A 23410-nucleotide genomic window follows, 5' to 3' on the forward strand; every position below is an offset into this window, starting at 1 on the left:
ATGAAAAACTGTGGTTATACAACTAAATACTAGTTTAGTGATTCACAGGATTGCTAAAAAAGCAGTTTGAACATAACAGTTTTGAGTTTGTAGTATCAACAGCAGATGCTACTATTAATGTGAACACCCCCTTTTCTACTTTTTTTTTTTACTAATAGCCCAATTTCATAGCCTTAAGAGTGTGCATATCATGAATGCTTGGTCTTGTTGGATTTGTGAGAATCTACTGAATCTACTGGTACCTTGTTTCCCATGAAACAATAAGAAATATACTCAAAACCTGGATTAATCTTTTTAGTCACATAGCACTACTATTATTCTGAACACTACTGTACTCTTGCCATTGTGCTTGCTCGCAGGGTGGGTTAAGTTTAGCCCTTGTCATGTATAGTGCTTATGTAATAGTGCCTTATAGTGCCTTATGTAATAATATTGTGGTCTATATAACAAACTGAATTGAAATGTCCATTTCTGCAAACACCATCCCGTCCTTTGTACTAACATTTGGGAAGGAAATGTTTTTCATTGCAAAACAATGAAACACTGTTTCCCAGCACCCACAAAAGAACGTTGAAATGAAATGATGATTTCCAATCAATGCAATGCTGTATTAAAACATACAGACACAACAGGAGCATTTCAACTCGGGGAACTCACTGATTTCAGGTCAAATTCATGCTACAAAACGAACCAACAAAAACATGAGGCTTTGCGTAACTGACCCCATAAAATAAGGTGCATAAATGTGATTAAATATATGAATCACATAGGTCAGGGACACACCCATCATCACTGAGCAACAGTGCCGGGCAGTGAAACCAGAGAGCTGTCTGAAGTAGGTCATCAATTATTCATTTGTCCGTGATACACCTATAACCCTATCAGGTGAAACGCAGTTTATTCAGGTTGCCCCTGACCAAGAAACTGCCCTTCTTTACTGGAATCAGCACAGATTGAAACAAACCTGAAGCCCTCATCTGCTTTGTGAGGACAAAAAGAGCTTAAAAACACCTTGAAGCCATGACACAAATTGCTCAGAGGGAAATCTGGTCCTATGCATATTTAATAATGCATTCCAGTTCAGGAATAATCTCTTTCAGCTGTTCAAGTACAAGACTTGTGTGAAACAGCTGAGGCTTACACTGATTGTTGCACTGTTTAAAAATTAATCAGCGCATTGACTTATTAACCATCTTACTGTAATGACTTGACCCTTTGGTGTATAAGTGACACAGAATTTTATCTTTCCAAACAGCCTGAAGAAGCCTTTGTTGAAGTCTCAACTTTCAAGCGCTTGGCAACAACAAGCTTCATTATTGGCACTTTGTGTTACTTGGTGCCCTGGTGTACCCCAGGGTCCCATTTTGGGTCTTACTGCCTTTGTCTGATAGGTCACATGTTAGATTTTATTTTTTTTTTTTTTACTATCCAAGAATTATTGTGAGACTAATACAATCATATGTACATCGACAGTGGCAAAAACTTTGTAATTTTGCGTGTAAGTTTACAACCACAATGGAGTTGAAATGAGCTAGACTTTACACTTTATTTCAAGGTGTTTAACAAAAAATTTAGTATTAACCATTTTGGAATTACAGACATTTTTTTTTTTTACACTGTCCCTTATGAGCGAAGGTGTTGTGTGGGCCACTGAAGAGGAGGTACTGCTGGCCCACTACCAAAGGGTGCCCTGCCTGAAGTGCGGGCTTCAGGCACGAGAGGGCGCTGCCGCCTCACAGGAACAGCCGGGGTGACAGCTGTCACTCATCAACTATGACAGCTGTCACCAATCACCAGGTCATCACACATACACACAAAAGCCGGACGACATCTCCACCTCGTCACCGAGATATCGTCTACCTCTAAGGTAAATTCTCAGCCGTGATTGTGCCTACGCACGTGCTAGCTGTTCTGGTTTTTGTGATCTTTTGCAGGAGATTCAACTCGCTATTTCCAGCGGGAGGCTGGGGGTTTGTGGATTGACGAGCAGTGAATGGTTTTCACTCCTCACTCCGAACCACGTAAAAACAGGAGATTGATTCTGCACTGTGATCTGGTGTTAAGGTGGAGGTGTTTTTCCCACCCGACTATTAAAAGAAGAACTTGCTGACTGTTTACTGGGTGTGTTTTCACACACTCATTACATCTGTTCTTCTGCTTCCTGCCAGCAGTACCAGATCCGACAGTTGGAGACGGTGACCACCTGGGGACTCAGGACTTGGCGGCTCCAGTATCATTCGGGTTCGGTGGCAGTGGAAATCGTGTGGGATCCGGTTCTACTCGGGACGGAAGTCTCCTATCCTCGATCCTACCCACATGTCACCTTGTATATTCTGATTGTGATCCAAATTCTATGTTTGTCTGTATTCTCGTTGTGCACATTTCACAACAGTAAAGTGTTGTATTTTTGGCTCATCTATTGTCCGTTCATTTACGCCCCCTGTTGTGGGTCCGTGTCATTACACTTTCCCAACAGGATATCTCGGCCATCATCATGGATCCCGAGGGGCGTCAACCATCTGTTGGACAGCCAATGGAAGAGCAGGGTGCACAGTCGTCTGCAGGAGGCGTGATTGGTGAGTTGCAGCAAATCCTCACCGCCTTTACTGCTCGGTTGGATCTAATGACCGAGCAGAACGTCACGGAAGCGCGCGCTCAGGGCGCTGCTGCAGCTCCTCCTCCTGCTGACCCGGTGCCAAATATAGACATTCCACTGGTCATTCAACGACCCCCCCCCACCATCCCCTGAAGCATACATAAGTCCCCCAGAGCCGTACGGGGGTTGTGTGGAGATGTGCGTGGACTTTTTAATGCAGTGTTCGCTCGTCTTTTCACAGCGTCCCATGACGTACGCGTCAGACGCCAGTAGGGTGGCTTATGTAATTAATTTGCTTCGAGGCGAGGCATGCGCCTGGGCTACGGCGCTCTGGGAGCAGAATTCACGGCTCCTTACCTCTTATACTGGGTTTGTGCGGGAGTTCAGAACAGTATTTGATCACCCAAACAGAGGCGAGACTGCTTCAACAGTGCTGCTGTCAATGAGACAGGGGCGTCGGAGTGCAGCTGAGTATGCGGTCGACTTCCGCATCGCGGCTGCGAGGTCCGGCTGGAATACCGCTGCACTCCGCACCGCCTTCGTAAACGGACTGTCGTCAGTCCTGAAGGAGCATCTGGTGGCTAAGGATGAGCCGCTGGATTTAGATGTGCTTATTGATCTGGTCATACGATTAGACAATCGGCTAGAGGAATGCCGTCAGGAACGAGACGAAGGGCGTGGTCGGGTACGCGCCGTCCCTCTCCCTTCCGGGTCCGAAAAGGTACCGCCCTCAAGACGCTCCACTGCCTCAGTGCTCCGTGTGGCGACAGCTCCCCCTGCGGACGATGCTATGGACACGAGCAGGGCTAAAGTCAGAGCCACTAACAGACAAAGGAGGCTGGCCCACGGGAGTGCTTTATCTGCGGCTCAAGCGAGCATCAGCAGAGAGACTGGCCCAAACGGTTAAACACCAACGCCCGCTCTTAGAAACTGGGCTAAGGGTGGGCCAAGAAATTCACATGGGACAAACCTGTCTTTCTGCACGACTCCCAGTTACGATCCTGAGTGGGGATCTAACCCTCCAGGCCCCTGCACTGGTGGTACGGGGTCAGAAGGGAATCTGCTGGACAGCAGATGGGCAAGGGAGGTAGAGCTCCCTCTGGTGGCGCTTCCTTTGCCATTGAAGGTGCGGGCACTAGATGGCACCCTTCTCCCTTTAATCACACACAAGACACTACCTGTGACTCTGGTGGTGTCTGGGAATCATCGGGAGGAGATTGAGTTTTTTGTGACTCCTACCTCCCGCGTGATTTTGGGCTTCCCATGGATGATCAAACACAATCCCCGGATTGATTGGCCGTCTGGGGTTGTGGCTCAGTGGAGAGAAATCTGTCACCGGGAATGTCTAGGATCCTCGGTTCCGCCCGGTTTGACCGCTAACAAGGAGGTTAAAGTCCCCCCCAATCTTGCGGCGGTGCCTGAGGAGTACCATGATCTCGCTGACGTCTTCAGCAAAGATCTGGCACTCACTCTTCCCCCACACCGTCCGTACGATTGCGCCATTGATTTGATCCCGGGCACTGAGTACCCGTCCAGCCGGCTGTACAACCTCTCACGTCCGGAACGCGAATCAATGGAGACCTACATCCGGGACTCGTTAGCTGCCGGGCTGATCCGGAACTCCACCTCCCCGATGGGTGCAGGTTTCTTTTTTGTGGGCAAGAAAGACGGCGGCCTCAGTCCATGCATTGACTACAGGGGACTGAACGAGATCACGGTTCGCAACCAGTACCCTCTGCCCCTGTTAGATTCGGTGTTCACGTCCCTGCATGGAGCCCAAATATTCACAAAACTCGATCTTAGGAATGCGTACCACCTGGTTCGGATCCGGAAGGGAGACGAGTGAAAGACGGCATTTAACACCCCATTAGGTCACTTTGAGTACCTGGTCATGCCGTTCGGCCTCACCAACGCCCCCGTGACGTTTCAGGCTTTGGTAAATGACATCTTGCGGGACTTCCTGCACTGATTCGTCTTCGTATACCTAGACGATATTCTCATCTTTTCCCCGGATCCTGAGACCCATGTCCAGCATGTACGTCAGGTCCCACAGCGGTTGTTGGAGAATCGGCTGTTTGTAAAGGGCGAGAAGTGCGAGTTCCACCGCACTTCTTTGTCCTTCCTGGGGTTCATAATCTCCTCCAACTCCGTCGCCCCTGTTCCGGCGAAGGTTGCGGCGGTGAGAGACTGGCCCCAACCGACAAGCCGTAGGAAGCTGCAACAGTTCCTCGGCTTTGCGAATTTCTACAGGAGGTTCATTAAGGGCTACAGTCAGGTAGTTAGCCCCCTGACAGCTCTGACCTCCTCCAAAGTACCATTTACCTGGTCGGATCGGTGCGAGGCCGCGTTTAGGGAGTTGAAACGCCGGTTTTCGACTGCACCAGTTCTGGTGCAGCCCAATCTTAGCCGCCAGTTTGTGGTAGAAGTGGATGCCTCGGACTCAGGGATAGGAGCCGTGCTGTCCCGGAGCGGGGAGTCCGATCAGATTCTCCATCCTTGTGCCTATTTTCCACGCAGGTTGACCCCAGCTGAGCGGAACTATGACGTGGGCAATCGGGAACTCCTCGCGATGAAAGAGGCTCTTGAGGAGTGGAGACATCTGTTAGAGGGAGCCACGGTACCATTTACGGTTTTCATGGACCACAGGAACCTGGAGTATATCAGGACCACCAAGCGGCTGAACCCCAGGCAAGCCCGCTGGTCATTGTTCTTTGGGCGTTTTGACTTCTGGATCATATTACCGCCCCGGGACCAAGAACCAAAGATCGGATGCCCTGTCCCGGGTTCACGAAGTCGAAGTCAAAACTGAGCTGTCGGATCCGCCAGAATCCATCCTACCTGAGTTCACTATCGTGGCCACCCTCACCTGGGACGTGGAGAAGACCGTCCGGGAGGCCCTGGCATGGAACCCGGACCCAGGTAACAGACCGAAGAACTGCCTCTACGTCCCACCAGAGGCCGCTGCCGTCCTGACTTCTGTCACAGTTCCAAACTCTAACATAAGTCATTGCAGTTAGTAAAAAAACAGACAGCGCAATCCAAAGAAATAACAGCGTAGAAGAAACAAAAAGAGAAATGAATGATTTACAAAGACATCTGAAAACACTTTTTGTAATTTGTGTGTCTCCCTATAGCGTCTCTCCGGGAGACCCGTAGGTGTCTGTCAGACATCATCATAAATGTGAATACAAACACAATAGGAATTTCCTCATAATTTATTACAACATATAAAACCTACTTTTCACAGCAATGCATTATTATACAAATTTTCAAACTATTTTACTAAATTCTACAAATGTATTCACTTCATTTATAGAACTACTGTTCTATAAATAGGCCCCGTAAACGTGGCAGGTCTTTGTTACTCCACCACACACAAATACATCATGTTGTGTAGTTAACAGTGAGCGTGTTACAAAGACGAGACTATCAGGCTCCTCTATTTGTGCTCTCTTTCATTTATTTAACTTTACGGATCATCTGATGTTTTTTTTAAAGCATGTGAATTTTTGTCTTTTGCATGTACCTATTAGAATGAACCACATAACTCAATATAAGACGTTCATATAGTGGCAATGAAGTCAGTATTTCTTCATTTGCCAGCTGGTGTTGATGTAGTACCCGTGACCTGCTCTGGAAAAACTTTAAAAATATACAATATATATCTTGAATAAAAGATGAATAAAAACCTGTGATGGCTTAGTAGACAAAAATAAATGATAAAATAACATTATAAAACAAAGAATGCTACAGTGAAACTGCAACTTTAAGTACTTGCAATTGACATTTGTTTCAAGTTAAATATCAGTGAGTATTTCTCAGAAATGTTCTTTACACTTGCCGTAGTAGCTAAATATGTTTTTGTCTATCCATCTGCGGAACTTGGACACAGCAGTGTAGACTCCAGGATATTGGGGATAACCACAACCTTTTCCCCAAGACACTAAACCGTAGATCCGTCCTTCACATACTAATGGACCACCAGAGTCCCCCTGAAATATCAAGAAGAAAACTTCAGTGACCACCCACAATGTTGTGTCAAGCTTTGAGTCATTGCAAGCAGGAATGTTATTTGTCATATAACTAGTAAAAAAAAAAAAAAAAAAAAAAAAGAAAAGAAATGGAATGCCTTTAGCAAAGCACAAAATATATAAAATATATTCACAGATGCTTTTTTTTTGACAGTCACTATTGCATGCTCATCAGAAAATGTATTTGCGCTGTCACCTACCAAAATTGAGAATAGTCATTAATATTTTCATGAATAAATAGCCTTTTTAACACTGGGCCTTATTATAAATGGGCCTTATTATAAAGTCATTTAATGGGGCATTTCATCCAGAGAATCACTGTAGCTTTAAATACAGCTTCAAGGATAGAACACATGGACCAACGTGTGGGTCACATGTCGCAGATAAAACAGTACATGTCGCAGACATAAGACGTAAGTCGCACTTTTTTACATGTTTTGGCCGGGGGTGCAACCTATACTCCAGAGCGACTTATAAATGAAAAATATCCCGGTAGATTCTCAATTAATTTACTGTAATAAAACAATTTTACGTGACAGAGTCGCTCTATGTTTTAAAATGGCCACCGGAAACGGAAATGCAATGCATCATGGGCACTGTAGTATGGCGGCTGCCCTATAGGTCATGCTGGTCATGATAACCAATCAGAGAACAGAACACTGGACGTGTATTCCTCACCTCACCCAGACAATGATTGTGAAACAGCATGTGAAGCAGACGAACACGGTGCTTGCTGTTATTCTGTTAGGACTAACAAAACAGCTTCAACCCTTGGATATCAGAGTGTTTAAGTTGATGCTGAGAGCTGCGTGGGAGGACTGGGTGAGCGACGGTGGAGGATTAGCGTCTGCGCTTGGAAGGAGCTGGCGTCGACACCATGGGGAGGTCATGAGCTGCGCAGGTAGGTGCTGACAAACATCGGCAGCTGACACCTGCTGTGTACTATGGTCCACAGCGGGTAAAGTGTTAGAAAAGAACCACTCAGTGATGGTGCATGTTATGGTTCGGCTCACAATGTGGTCTGCAAAATACAAACATATCCGTAGGGAAAATGCAGCTCACGAGAGGGCGCTCAAGGCTTGTGTGACTGTTCCTGCAACTTCTGACTACCATAGAAAAATAACAATTTCAACATTACTGATAACTTAACAAGACAACGGAGAAGGCCCGAAAAAATGCCACCAAAAAGAAAATCATACTCTGCAGATTACAAGTTGCGACTAGTGAAATATGCATCCGAAAACGGCAGGGCTTAATTTGAGGGGGAGCAAGCCGGAGCGCGCTCCAGAACCTCGGACGCGCGCTCCGGAACCTGTGACATTGGCTCCACCAGCTATTTATCTCTTTATCTACGGCGATGGTGTCCACGCCATATTTTCCATATGCGTAGTTTTTTTTTTACCATAACTCCGCCATAGTTTGTCCAATCCGAATGATTCAAAGGGCATTGTAAAGCTAACACCAAGGGCTTTCCAATGATATATGATGTATTATGGTAAACATAGCCTGTGAGGTCAAAACGCAGAGGAAAAACACATAAGTTTCACACTAGTGCGCCGCTGATTCTCATTACCGTAAGTTCTCATGTAAGCCCTCAATCTGAAAAATTTCAACACTGACAGCAAGCCAAGAACCCGTGCTCTCCAACAGTATGCTGTATGTTGCATAAATTACGGTAAAGTGCGTTCGGTGACTTTTGAAACGAGGGAAAAGTATGAAAAAGAGCGCAAAAGTGGCAGAAAAGTACAGAGACAGACAGCAAACATAAATGTAGTAATTTTTGAGGAAAAGGCAGGGTGTTAGTGTCATTTGTGAAGGTGTGTGTGCATGTTTGTGTGGGTGTGCAGTTTATTTTAAGTGTGACGCACAGCACTGTTCGCAAGCCCTCCCCCCCCGCCCTTCTTTTTTTTTTCCTGCACTGGAGGCACCCATCCTCTGCGCTCCGGGACCTCCCACTTTACAAATTAAGCACTGGAAAATGGTAATCGCGCAGCAGAGAGAGAGTTTGGAGTGAGTGAGAAACTTGTGAGGACTGGAGGAAAGCAGAGGTTACTCTAACCACCATGAAAAAACAAAAAAAGCTAATCACGGGCTAAAAGCTAGATGGCCACAGCTAGAGGAACGAGTCCGCACATGGGTGCTCGAACAACCTGCGGCCGGGGGAGGGTTCTCAACACTGTATGTCCATGCGACTTGTAGTCCAGTGCGACTTATTTATGGTTTATTTTTCTTTATAATGGATATAGTGGCTGGTGCGACTTATAGTCCGGAAAATACGGTATCTTATAGTCTGGACAGAATTCATGAAAGTGGCTTTCTAAAAGGTTTACCGGCATTTTTGAGTAGAAGTATATCAGTATTGTATTTTAACTTGTTCAAGTGGTCCAGTTCTTGAAAAAATAGGATACCAAGCCAATTTTTATTTTTAGCTTCTAAATGGACAAGAAACGTACACGGTAGATAAACAACAAATTTTACGTAAAGCGTTCAACATATGCACTTTCCTGAATAATATCAGGACAAAAATGGTATTACTCTTAAAATGTTGACCGAACACAATGAACATCTTAATTGATCACTTCTACATGTTCTATGACACTTCATATATTACAAACTGATGTTTGTAATATATTGGTCGCGGAATACTGCTTATGAGCAGGGGCGTAGCACCAAATTCTGGGCCCTAGGTACTAGCCATATTGAGCCCCCCCCACACACACACACACACACTGTTGTGCTCTTTTTTTTTTATCAACGGAAACACCAGCTTTCTAATACGTAGTCAAACCAGGTCTACATTATGTATAGCTTAGATCATACCTGGGAGTCAGAACCCTTTTTAAAGTTGGGGGAACAATATTGAGTTGGGGGGTCTGGGGGACCAAATTGACACATTTTCTAGAAAAATGGGGCAATTTGGTGCATCCCCGTGCATTTTAACAGAGATATACCCCAATGTTAACTTGACTACAAATTAGGGTTTGGGATATAATATCTACAGTCATAGGAAAATATCTAATTTAACACAATTTTCCAAAATAAGTAATTAAATAAAAGTAAGTGTAATTCATTGCTTAGCAGTATGTAATTCTCTCTGTGAAGAAAAAAAAATACATAATACAATATTCTACAATCAAAACATTAAAGAAGAGATTACCCATCTTATAGTCAATGTCATTCACTAAACTCAGTCCATATTAATAACAAACAGACTTTCAGAATATTACTCCCTTAACCTACAACTTGTAGGTTAAGGGAGTGCTGTACTGTAGTAGAGAAGCTTGAATCTTCGACTGGACTGGGTTGCTTGACGCAAGGACGTTTCGTTTCAAATCGCAGAAGCTTCCTCAGCTAAAATTCTTGCTCTGGTAGTCTGACTTCTGTCTTGACTCTTGTAGAGAAGAATAAAACAGAAGCCAAAAGCTGGAGTTTTAAGGTTTAAAACTCCAGCTTTTGGCTGGAGTTGTCCCACCTGTGCGCCTTTGTCCCGCCTGTGTGTCTGGACTAAACCATTGTACAACTGTGCAGGGGTGGAAGGGCCCTCAGAGATCTTTCAATATAATTGTTAGACCAGTATTATGTTTCGCAACATTTATACATTCATTCCAATTATATTCTTATATAACATGAATTCTATGGACATTAATAAAATGCAACACAAAACGTATTTAATGCCAGTTTTTTGTTAGTTTTTTTACATAGTACCCTTTACCCCCCCAGTCCGACGCCCCTGCTTATGAGGAATAAACTACTAACAAACTGTGTATGTATTCTGATGTCCAGGTTATGTTTTATAAAATCATGACCAACACATAAATGAATATTAGGCCAAAAGACAAATTAGACCAAAATAAGAATTAAAGACATATATTTAACATTCACATAATAACAACATGCATGTTTGTTACTGAGAGAACACATATTTTATGTACTGTCATTCAAACATCAATCATGTCCTGTTGCTTTTTACTTTTCTTAAACATGATAAACTTGATATGTGGAAGCATTATTAAACAATATTCAAAACTGAGACAGCAATATAAGATCACATTGCACATGCTGGGCTGAAACACTGAAATACTATGAAATTTTGCTTATTTAGGGATACATTTCTAAGGATTCAAGGAACTTTATTTGTCATGCCAACTCACATTTACATGTTAATGGTATGAAATTAGTACTCAGGCCCAGTTATTTTTAAAAAACCTTCTAAAAACTATAGACATAAATGTAAACTATTAAAATAAAGTAAAATAAAAGCTGAAATTAGCTGTGTTTAATACCAAATATAAGTGTGAACAGCAAATAGACTATAATATTGCACTGGGAATTAAGTGAAAACCAGCATTGCACTTATATTGCACACGGGAGATTATTGCACATGGGCAATTAAAGTGTTTTTAGTGCAGTCCGTATGTGATGGTGTAAGTTCTATGGAGCACTGCTCGAGTTCAACAGTCTAACAGCCTCAGGAAAGAAGCTGGTTTTGAGCCTGGTAGTTCTACTCTGAATGCTCCTGAGCTGCCTGCCTGGGGGGAGGGACTGAAACAGACTGTGTGCGGGATGGGAGGAGTCCCTCAGAATGCGGAGAGCCCTTACCCTGCACCGTGATGAGTAGAAATCTGTGCAAGTACGTTTTCCAATGAAAATTTTTAAATTTGAGCTTGGTATCCATTTTTCCAAGATTCAGGAGAGTTTATTCCATCCAAAAATAGTGGATGCCAAATTCTACTCAAAAATATTGCTTCCTGGAAAAAAATGGTGGTAAGTGGTCTAGTCCATTAGTTACTGAATACCTGTTGCCTTGAACACTCAGCCTTTTGTATTAGACTGCATTGCCTCTGCAAGTCTGTTTAACACCACCTAACTTCGTAGTTCACTGTGAGGGGGTTCACACGCTGGTTTGTTACACTCTAACGGTTAGATAAAAATGGTTCACTTTGATTCAAACTGAAAATGCACTGTGTTCTGACATAGACTTGGAGAGACTGAGGGTTTTTTTCTGTGAGGCTGGAGTGTGTGATTAGAATTTATAACATGTTTTTGTATTGGAGCATAGGTTCTTACGTATATTAATGGCTTTGTTACAAATACAGATATATGTCACATAAGTTGAAAGCTGAACATTGTGATATGCAACATGTGGACATTATACTAACAAAAAAGCATTTAAAAGGGGAATTACTGAAAGTATGGTAAAACAGAGAAAAAGCCCGGGGACCAAGCTGTTTTAAGACTTGTGAGACTTTGAGGATTTAAGTCAAAACTCCAGTCATATTTAACTAAAAAAGGTATCTATGAAGAAAGATGTCTGACACTCTTGTAACAAAGAGAATCTCCAAATGCCCTCTGATTTTTATTATACAATTTGACACTAAACCTTTCATGTTTTTTAAGCAAAGAAAAAAAAAAAGCCGAATTGAATCCACTGTGATTTAGTTTAATTAAATAATGTAAAACTTGAACAACACACTTTTGGTAGGCACTGATTATTTTGTAGAAAATGCAGTTAACTTACCAGACAGGCATCTTTTCCAGCATCTTGATAACCAGCACAGACCATGTTATCTGTGATCATGCCGTTAAAGCTTTCACTGCTATTGCATTTTTCATTGGAGAAGATGGGAATTTTCACTGTGTGGAGCAATGATGGGAGTTCACTTGCAGTGAGGCTGGTGAAACCCCAGCCGGACACCTGACACAATCTGCCCTCTGCTATGAAGGCATCGTGCCGGGGCAGTAGCCCGATGGACACAAAGGGGTTTATCTTGATTGCATCACTCAGCTGGAGACATGACAGAAAGAGTGAAAATGCAGTTCAGTGAACAAATTGGATGGAGGTCAGTGCTACAGTGAATAATAACCTCTAATTGCAATTGCTGCAATTTAAAAAACATTTTTTTTCCCATACTGAACTTGGTCTTTTGCCCTATGTCCACCAAACTTGATATGTGGACAATGGTTAATAGCAGAATTGCCCTTAAAGGGTTTGTTTTAGAGCAGGTCAGTGTAATTGGGGTCAAAGGTCAACATTTGCGCCCCCCCCCCCCAAAAAAAATTGTTTTTAAATCCAAAGGTACTTGGCACATATACACTCAACAAAAATATAAACGCAACACTTTTGGTTTTGCTCCCATTTTGTATGAGATGAACTCAAAGATCTAAAACTTTTTCTACATACACAATATCACCATTTCCCTCAAATATTGTTCACAAACCAGTCTAAATCTGTGATAGTGAGCACTTCTCCTTTGCTGAGATAATCCATCCCACCTCACAGGTGTGCCATACCAAGATGCTGATTAGACACCATGATTAGTGCACAGGTGTGCCTTAGACTGTCCACAATAAAAGGCCACTCTGAAAGGTGTAGTTTTGTTTTATTGGGGGGGGATACCAGTCAGTATCTGGTGTGACCACCATTTGCCTCATGCAGTGCAGCACATCTCCTTCGCATAGAGTTGATCAGGTTGTCAATTGTGGCCTGTGGAATGTTGGTCCACTCCTCTTCAATGGCTGTGCGAAGTTGCTGGATATTGGCAGGAACTGGTACACGCTGTCGTATACGCCGGTCCAGAGCATCCCAAACATGCTCAATGGGTGACATGTTCGGTGAGTATGTCGGCCATGCAAGAACTGGGACATTTTCAGCTTCCAAGAATTGTGTACAGATCCTTGCAACATGGGGCCGTGCATTATCCTGCTGCAACATGAGGTGATGTTCTTGGATGTATGGCACAACAATGGGCCTCAGGATCTCGTCACGGTATCTCTGTGCATTCAAAATGCCATCAATAAAACGCACCTGTGTTCTTCGTCCATAACAGACGCCTGCCCATACCATAACCCCACCGCCACCATGGGCCACTCGATCCACAACACTGACATCAGAAAACCGCTCACCCACACGACGCCACACACGCTGTCTGCCATCTGCCCTGAACAGTGTGAACCGGGATTCATCCATGAAGAGAACACCTCTCCAACGTGCCAAACGCCAGTGAATGTGAGCATTTGCCCACTCAAGTCGGTTACGACGACGAACTGGAGTCAGGTCGAGACCCCGATGAGGACGACGAGCATGCAGATGAGCTTCCCTGAGACGGTTTCTGACAGTTTGTGCAGAAATTCTTTGGTTATGCAAAACGATTGTTTCAGCAGCTGTCCGAGTGGCTGGTCTCAGACGATCTTGGAGGTGAAAATGATGGATGTGGAGGTCCTGGGCTGATGTGGTTACACGTGGTCTGCGGTTGTGAGGCTGGTTGAATGTACTGCCAAATTCTCTGAAACGCCTTTGGAGACGGCTTATGGTAGAGAAATGAACATTCAATACACGAGCAACAGCTCTGGTTGACATTCCTGCTGTCAGCATGCCAATTGCACGCTCCCTCAAATCTTGCGACATCTGTGGCATTGTGCTGTGTGATAAAACTGCACCTTTCAGAGTGGCCTTTTATTGTGGGCAGTCTAAGGCACACCTGTGCACTAATCATGGTGTCTAATCAGCATCTTGATATGGCACACCTGTGAGGTGGGATGGATTATCTCAGCAAAGGAGAAGTTCTCACTATCACAGAGTTATACTGGTTTGTGAACAATATTTGAGGGAAATGGTGATATTGTGTATGTGGAAAAAGTTTTAGATCTTTGAGTTCATATCATACAAAATGGGAGCAAAACCAAAAGTGTTGCTTTATATTTTTGTTGAGTGTATGTAGGTAGCTTCAAAAATTGCCCAGATGACATCAAATTTTCCAAAGCTCAATCACTGGGGTCAAGATCATTGGGTTTATTGGGGTCAAGGTCATTTGGTTCAAAGGCCAAAATTAAAGTTTCACTCCAGTTTGCACCAAAACCTAGCTCACATATGGAGGTAGGTTCTGAAATTGCAAAGGCGAGTTCACTTTACCAAAGGCCGATCATTGGGGTCAAGGTCATTAAGTCAAAGGTATAAATTTAGGTTTATTAGTCCAATTTGCACGAAAACTGGCACACATATAGAGGTGGGATGTGGAATTGCCTACCAAGATCAAATTTTTTTTACAGATCAATCATTGGGTCCAAAGTTATGTTTGCCTGTTTGTTTTCCTTCTCCTCCCAGGGTTTTTCTGATATCTACCAAAATTATGTCAATGAAGGTTGATGCCAAAATTGCCTTTTAAAGAACTTATTTTGGCAAAGGTCAATGAATTTGATTTTCAACCTGATTTGTATGGTGGCTGGGAAGTTTAAACCAAACAGATTTACAAAAGTAAAAACAAATTTATGTTAGAACACAAATTAACATTTAAAAACCAAAAATTCCCACTTTCTAAATTTCTTTTGCCATTGGAAACATGTTTTTCAATTTGCAAAATTTTTTAATTTTGTTTTATAAATGTAAATTTGTTTTTATTTTTGTAATTTTGTGTTCTAAGTGTAAATTTGTTTTTGCTTTTGTAAATGTGCTTTCTAACACATAAACTTGGTTTGCACTTCCCAGATACTGTAATTTAGAGGCAATTTGGACGCCATGATTTGGATTCTAGAACTAACCCTGGTGAGGTCAGTCATAGGTCAAATTATATGTCACATTGCTGTAACCCTTAAGCCCCATCACACATAGCAAGAATGTGGAGGAACCATGCCCGATACAGCAAATATTGCCATAATCCAACGTAGTCTGCTGGAAAAGAGGCGTGGTCAGCCGTGTCAAAATGCATCCAGATTGCTTTGTCACACCTGCATGATGGCATCCAAAGCGCATGTAGATAACAGGTAGATGGCATAGACTGCTGTCAGATGGCCATAAAAGGCAGACTTGTCTGATGTCCAAACATATGGATGGCAAACACAGGACAGGAGCGCTGTGTTCCTCACGTGCATGTGAGTGCATGTGGCCCACAAGCACGGGACTGCAATTATCACTCAGCCGTGTGTGTGTGTGTGTGTGTGTGTGTGTGTGTGTGTGGTGTGTGTGTGTGTGTGTGTGTGTGTGTGTGTGTGTGTGTGTGTGTGTGTGTGTATGAATGAATATATGAGCCACTAAGAACACGTGCGCTTAGTGCCACTGGACAGCTTCGCTGGAAGTTTGCTGGCATTGGGCCATGCTGTCCCCTGCGTCAGATGGAGCCTTTCCAGCGAGCGTTAATTTCTTTTTTTCTTTTTTGCTCAATTCAGGAGCACAAAGCATCTCTGGACACCGTGATGGTTGTATTATCACATGGGATTTATTTTTTATTTTGGGTGAGAGGATTTTAACCACAGGCTGCCGGTGTTCTGTCGAGATGAGGTGCGTCGTCGAGATGAGGTGCGTCGTCGAGATGAGGTTCCTCACGTAACTGCATATGTGTGCACTGTAAAAAATACTTGACGAAGTTCACTTATTTTGACGGGCAAGTAAATGTATAAATTGTTCATCCGAACGTAGTAATGTATAAAATCTACTCACTGTAAAAGATAAGTATTTTTAACCTGGAGTTAGCTTATTTCGACAGGCAAAATATACATATACATACATTTATGCTCCTAACATAAAATACCGAAAATGTTTTACTTAAAAGGCTATAAATACACTGAATACAATTAATAATAAAAAAAAAAACTTTGACGGAAAAAACTAAACAAAAAAATGCGCATGTGCAGTTGCACGTCGAGTGAGTTACATCATCTCCACATGTGCAGTTGCACGAGGCACCTCATCTCGATGGGTGATGTCTTCAAGTCCGGGGTAGAGCGATGTGCACATGCGCACGTATGCGCACTAGCACGACTCACCTCATCTCGACTGTACTGTACTGTAAGGTCTATTGTGGATATAACAGCCCGTTCAGATTTGCAGCGGGGTGCGCATAGTAGCGCACTGTGGTTTGATAGCCGCTGTTCACCTTCACTGTACATGATAATAATTCACAATTATTATTGTGATGAAGCGTGCCACATACATTTCAACAGTTCTTTTGTACTGTGGGGGGTGGACATTATTATACGTGGCATGTGCAGGTCATACCGGCAGGCATACCATGCCAGATACATCTCGAGATTCCCTCGTATGCGCTCAAATCATTTCAGATCCCGTTTTTTCCACCATCAGAATATATAAATTGCGGTCAGATGGTCCTCAGATTGCACATGGACCACCGTCAGATAGGTATCACATCTTGACAGTGCCCGGAGGGTTTTGAACATGTGCATCACATTTGGGGCCGCCGGCTAACTGTGTGGACTTCCGCAGATGGCTGTCAGAAGGTTTTGCAACTGAAATCAACACTTTTCAGATGTGCACCGATTCGTAATTCTGATGCCATTCTGCGTGATTCCGGCTATGTGTGATGGGGGTATTACTGTCTTCATGCCCAACTTATTTTCTGGTAAAGTCCAACAACAGAAGAGTTGTTTGATAGGATGTACACTGTATAACATGAACAAAGAGAACAAAACATAGTGTTGCATCCTGTACCTTCACGAGCATAATATCATTGTCATTGGTGCTGGGGTTGAACTTAGGGTGAGGAATCAAAAGGTGGATGCTGGCATACTGCTCTGTCCCCTCGTATATTGTCAGAGAATACTCTCCTGCCACTATCATCATGTTCTTTGCCCTGCAGATGGGAAAAAAAAAGACAGTTATAGTTAGGGCTGGGTACCAATCAAAAATCTCCAAACCAGTGCTTGTGCTGGTATCATAATTTCAACTGCAATTCCTTAATGATGCTTTTTGAAACCAAATTTTTAAAAGAGACGAAAATTACATTATACATCACTGTATTTTTTCAGCCCCATGACACATTAAAAAACAACTTCAATCATATTATATAGCTCTTTCCACTTGATTTCAAAGTAATGAACATGAACATTAGAACACATTAAAATTTAACAACTGTAAAAAACAATTAGAAATCAAAATACCAAATATATACTATAGCGCCATGGCCTCGATTCGCCCTAATTAAATAAATACATTAATGCTGTCTCAACAAAAACCTGAGTTTGGAACTGCAGACAAAAGACTGTGTTTTCCCTCTCAGTTGAGAAATTCCTAAGTCATCTGGAGATCTTCAGATAAGCTTGGAGACATCCCCCGTGGGCCAACACTGGGATTCACAGCAAAACAAAACTATAATTTAAAAGTTCTTCAAAGGGGAGCCCTTGCCTTTTTATCGGTTAATCTCCGGTCATTATGAATTACATGACATTATAATTGCTTCACATCAGAATCTGAGTTTCTCCAGGCCAGGAGAACCTGAATTTTATGACTTCATGCCAAGGCCAGGACCTTCTCCCATGACAAGACCCAGTCATAAACTTTGTCTTGACAATCAGCTTTTATCTTGAGGTCTAAAGCAAAGGAAAAGACCTTTTGTTTAAAATAAAAAGAATTAGATCAGTATTCTTTTATTCATGTATATATAAACTTCTAATGCTGTTTGTATTGATTAATCAAACAAAATGCTTTGCATATAATCATTCCAGTTTACTGGCATGTGTTCATTTTAACTGATGTGTGTTTAAGTGTGATTCTTTCTCCATCATCAATATGTTGAAGTATTCTGTCTTAACCAAATGAAGTGTTTAAGTGACGATTAATAATGTGTATCCATTCGAGTGTCTTAGGACAAATAGTATTTCAAAATAGTTCATGTGTTTAAATAGCTGAATCATTTCTGTCTGCCCTTTCTGAGCATGTGAAGTGGTCTGTGAGATTACACACTCTAAATGGGCGGAGTTTGGTGACATCAGTCCCCCTTAAAAAGTTAGAACCAAGTCTCGCTCACCCTCTTGGAGCGCTCTGCAACTCTCTTTTCTTCTCTCTCTTTCTTTAACGCTTAATTTTTATTTTTGGGCCAAGGCCCCATTGCTAAGTTAAGCTAAGCTAGGCTACCACATGGCATTCATTCATTCATCCTTTATTTTTGACAAACTTAAAGTTTAACCTGACACTTTAAGGTGCGTCAAGTCTTTTGAATTTTTAAGAGAACTTCTGAGCTGAGCTTTTCAAATTAATAGCGAATTTCCAGAAAAACGACCCTCCTTTTCTGTCGGCTATATTGATTTTTTCAATGCTTTTAAAGTTTTAACCTTTTTCTAAATTCACAAAGATTTTTAATCTGGCTCCATCAAACTTTTGAAAAGCTACCAGAAACCATTTTCAACACCTTCCACCTCTGAGGTCCAGCCAGCTGACGATAAACTGCAAGCAGGCCATTGGTTGGTATAACCAGCCGACACAAGCCGTTGGGATTGCCGGGGAGAAAACTGAGTTAACCCCTTGACCCAAGTGAGCTCACGCTGCCCAGAGCATGAACATCAACGATGGATGGACGGATCATCTGAACCATCTCTTCAAACGGACCAGCTAAGTGACCCAGTTAATGTCAATGTCAAATTTATTTATATAGCACATTTAATACAGAAATACTGCCCAAAGTGCTGCACACACCCAAAAGATAATAATAGTAATAATAAAAAACACAACATGAACAAAATGACTAAGATGATGATCACAACCAAATCAGGAATCGACTAGCTTGAGTCGAAGGCCAGAGCAAACAAGTGAGTTTTTAACAATGTTTAAAGATGGGGCCATACGAACACTGAAAGGAAGCTCATTCCAGAGTCTGGGAGCCGCCACTGAAAATGCACGGTCTCCCATGGTTTTCAGCCGGGATCTCAGCACTTCCAGAGTCAGTTGATTGGCCGATCTCATAGTTTGACCTGGAGCATGAACCAACAGAAGCTCGGAGAGGTAGGAGGGAGCCAATCCATTTAAACATTTAAAAAACAACAACAACAACTTAAAATGAATCCTGCAACTGACTGGAAGCCAGTGCATAGAGGCCAGTACAGAAGTTATATGGTCCCCCTTTCTGGTGCCTGTAAGCAACCGCGCTGCAGCGTTTTGGACCAATTGCAGACGATGAATGGACATTTGATCTAGCCCACAGTACAGGGAGTTACAATAGTCCAAACGACAGGTGATAAAAGCATGAATCACTCTCTCCAAGTCAGCCTGAGGCAAATAAGGTTTAACTTTACCCAGGAGACAAAGCTGAAAAAAGCTAAACTTGATTACAGAGTTAATTTGCTTTTCAAATTTAAAAGAACTGTCAAAGGTGACACCAAGATTCCTTATTTAACAAAGTGGGAACATGATAACCAAAAGATAAATATGCAGTCATCTTCTAATCCCTAGGAATACAGAGTAAACACATGGCACATTTGACTAGCAATGTGCCATACTAGAGAAATGCTAACAAAGTTTTGCATTTGGGTATGAGCAGCATTTTAGCATAGGCAGTTATGTTAACTGCAGTTATCATGAACACTTTGTGGTTAATGATGGAAGTTGAGGTTAATTTGTGAATAGATGCTAAAACCTGCTGCCATCACATGATGACATGCTTTTGACAGCATATGTAGCATTTAATATGACTAGAGGGGACACTTAGGGTTGCCAACTCTCTGAAAAATAAATAAGGGACACCTCACCGCCAGGGCCGACCGGCCGACTGACCATTGCCTTCACCCTTCCCAGCGTCTGTGTGAAACGATTTTTAACCATTTGACTGACTTGACGAGCAGAGGTGGTGGCCAAGTGGTTAATGCGCTTGGTTTCAGTTCAGAAGGTTCCGGGTTCAAATCCCACCCCTGCCACATTTCTCCATGTAATGTGGAGTTGTGTCAGGAAGGGCATCCGGTGTAAAACTTGTGTAAACCTTGTGCCAATTCAACATGCAGATCCACCTTGGATTTGCTGTGGCGACCCCAAGTGCAAACAAGGGAGCAGCCGAAGGGACTTACCTACTGTTGACTTGACCCTGAATTTAGGTAGATGCATACATGCATTTGTTCTGATATGAACACGTGGAAACAAATTATTATTTAGCAATTTATTTTTAGTGCAAAATAAATTTTCAATCACAATTTCAATATGAGCATTCTGTCTTCTTTAAAAATAAATCTCTGTAGTGTTATTGCTTAACTTAAATTGTATAAGTAAGTCCCTTCGGCTGCTCCCTTGTTTGCACTTGGGGTCGCCACAGCAAATCCAAGGTGGATCTGCATGTTGATTTGGCACAGGTTTTACGCCAGATGCCCTTCCTGACGCAACTTCACATTACATGGAGAAATGTGGCAGGGGTGGGATTTGAACCCAGAACCTTCCGAACTAAAACCAAGCGCATTAACCACTTGGCCACCACCCCTGCTCTTAACTTAAATTGTATAAATAAAAAAAAAAAAAATTAACAACAAAAAAAAAAACAATAGAAAATTTGCATCATCCAAAACAATGTAACAGTGCAAAACAATGTAACAGTGCACATTTACACATTTAGTGTAATAAAAAGTGCAAAAAATAAAGTCTGAAAAGTAAACAATACTGTTGTCGTGCACCTTTTCCACCCAGCCATTTTCCTTTTCTCATTCGCCCCTGTATTTTTGCATTCTTTTTTGTTTTTTGTTTTTTTTAGGAGGAGTAGTAACGACGTTACAGACACTGCTGTCCGTAGTGTCTGTGTCCGTATAGATATCAGCCATGCTGCTTTGTTATTGTCGTCCAGCGACCGTCGTCGGCTCATGACGTCGGTATCTTCTTGCGAGCAGATGTCCCTCGACCAATGAGATAAGAGTGATTCTGTATTGTCAACTCGTGTCTGTCAGCTCATTGGTGAAAAGCAGGAGAGAGGCTGGGATCAAATTTACCGTAAGTTTCCATATAAAGCGCCAGTCAATTCCATTGACATTTTACAGACTTTTTGATTCTCACAGAAATACGGGACAAACTGCGTCCCGTTTCAGGTCAATACGGAACGCACACTTTTATTTCCAAATAAGGGACGATTCCGTTTTTCAAGGGACGGTTGGCAACCCTAGGGACACTGTACGAGTACTTCACTGAAGCATCCAGTCACTAGCTAGGTAGTTAGCTTGCTATCTAGCAAGATAGATAGGAGATTAAAATATAAGTCTGATTCCTTTTTTAGGCATCTTGGTAACATCTCTTATTGTAATTCACCCAAGACAGCCTCAAGGCTGTGAGTCATGTTCAATTACTACATAATACTATTCATATTTCTGTGCCTGTATCACTTTCAAATTGTTTTTTCCTGGCTGGATACCTTGCAGAATTGAATACCTGATATGTGTCAAAAATAACAGTTTTACAAAGTGACACCCAGTGTTAAATCAAGGTCCTCTTATGCAGAGATTGAATTAAACAATGACAGGGTCAACACTTTCTCCAGGGCATTAAGCAAATATCCAGTACAGTACATTACAGCCGTGCACATCAGTGAAATGAAGTGTCTTTCACACCGAGCATGCAAAGACAGTGCACATCCCTCTAAAACCCATTATTTTCAAAGAAAAGCATTGTGCAAAAACTGAGATTGCACACAATAGCTTGCAGATCTGTGCAAGTGTCTTATTGATTGAACATTGACTTCATGGACATGTTTAATGATTCATTCATTTAATGTTAAAATATAAAAGGAAACAGCTTTTTCAGACAATAAAATAGTTGCTCTTTAATGAGCAATTGTTTTATTTAGAAGTGTAGCACAAGGTGTGAGTTTGATGAAGGTCTCCTCTGCAGCTTCGACCTCTTGGTGGAGTTTTTGAAGACACGTTCCTCACATTTTGAAGAGGACAGATGTTCTCTTCTTCCTTCTGGACTTCAGGTTTTGGTGTTCAGTTCCATCACTGGAAGTTTTGAAGTGCATCTGTATTTACAAGGTTCTCTGGACAGCAAATGTTGAAATGTTACTGATGTGGGACAAGTAAAACAATATATTTATTAAAATATAAAGAAACACAAAACAGTGCTGTGCTATTTTCTTTAAGGTCTGATTACTCAATAGTTGGGTGATTCTTAGACTACGGGCACTTATTATGTCCTTTGATCATATTGTATGAAAAACAGAAAAAAGGGTAAATTTCACACTTTTATAGTTATCTTTACAATGAAAGTGTGTTAAGAAATTTGTTCTAGTAGTCTATGATGACTTTTTCACCTTTTTTCAGCATCATTATATGCAAATATTGCTGTTTTGTGCTTGTCCCACACCCAGACTTTTGATCTTCAATGATGAAAATGAATGGTAAAGAAACATTTTTTCTAATGTTTTAAAATATCTCTGAATAAAATATCAGTAAAATAATAAAAACATAATTTGGGGTATTCAACGTCATACAACTGTTGTGATTTTTTTAAACAAAATGTAGTTGTCCCACACTATTGCCGTAATTTCCACCACAACACTGTAATGTCCCTTTAAACAGTTTGTATGAAAGATTGTTTGGGTAGTTTCTATGGAGATAAACAGTGACATCAGAGCACATGTATATAGCGGCAAATCACAACAAACAGTTGCCCCAAGGCGCTTTATATTGTAAGGCAATGGTGTGGTGGAAATTACATTTACAAGGCCAATAGTGCCCATAGTTAAAGAATCACCCAGTTACAAAAAAAAAATCTAAGTTACAGTATATAAGTTGAGACGGTTCTTGTAGTCACAGCAGTAACAATTTATAAAAGCTACTGCAGTTAAAGGCTAAGCTAACATTAGTGATAAAACTTCAGTGTTCAGTGGTGCACTACGTCACGTTTCACTTTCAGATTACTCACTCACCTCAGACTAATTTGTAGATGGTCCATTGCTTTCAAACTGGGTGTGTGTATATATCCAAAAGTGAAGAATTTCTGACTGAGTGTGTCCCCTTGATCACTGCTGTCTCTCTCTGACCGGGTCTGTGGGTCTCTGGTCGGGTCGACCACTTCAGCTCGGCCTGGCCTCACTCCAAA

General features: G+C 42.1%; 1 protein-coding gene and 1 long non-coding RNA gene across 2 annotated transcripts in view; one reads left to right on the forward strand and one right to left on the reverse strand.

Annotated features, from left to right (window-relative positions):
- Nucleotides 1–23410, forward strand: part of LOC117512839 — a 27878-nt gene continuing 4468 nt past the window's right edge. The window contains exons 1-2 of the long non-coding RNA XR_004561391.1: nucleotides 1–13; nucleotides 12445–12448. This is a non-coding gene — a long non-coding RNA (uncharacterized LOC117512839). The remainder of the gene's footprint in view (nucleotides 14–12444; nucleotides 12449–23410) is intronic.
- The window catches only part of LOC117511705 (trypsin), a 24740-nt gene continuing 7574 nt past the window's right edge, over nucleotides 6245–23410 (reverse strand). The window contains exons 3-5 of the mRNA XM_034171625.1: nucleotides 17066–17207; nucleotides 12146–12412; nucleotides 6245–6588 (exon numbers count right to left, since the gene is read on the reverse strand). Of these exons, the coding sequence (XP_034027516.1) occupies nucleotides 6415–6588; nucleotides 12146–12412; nucleotides 17066–17207 (583 nt within the window). The 3' untranslated portion in view covers nucleotides 6245–6414. The remainder of the gene's footprint in view (nucleotides 6589–12145; nucleotides 12413–17065; nucleotides 17208–23410) is intronic.

Source organism: Thalassophryne amazonica, chromosome 6, assembly GCF_902500255.1.
Source record: "Thalassophryne amazonica chromosome 6, fThaAma1.1, whole genome shotgun sequence".
NCBI lineage: Eukaryota > Metazoa > Chordata > Actinopteri > Batrachoidiformes > Batrachoididae > Thalassophryne > Thalassophryne amazonica.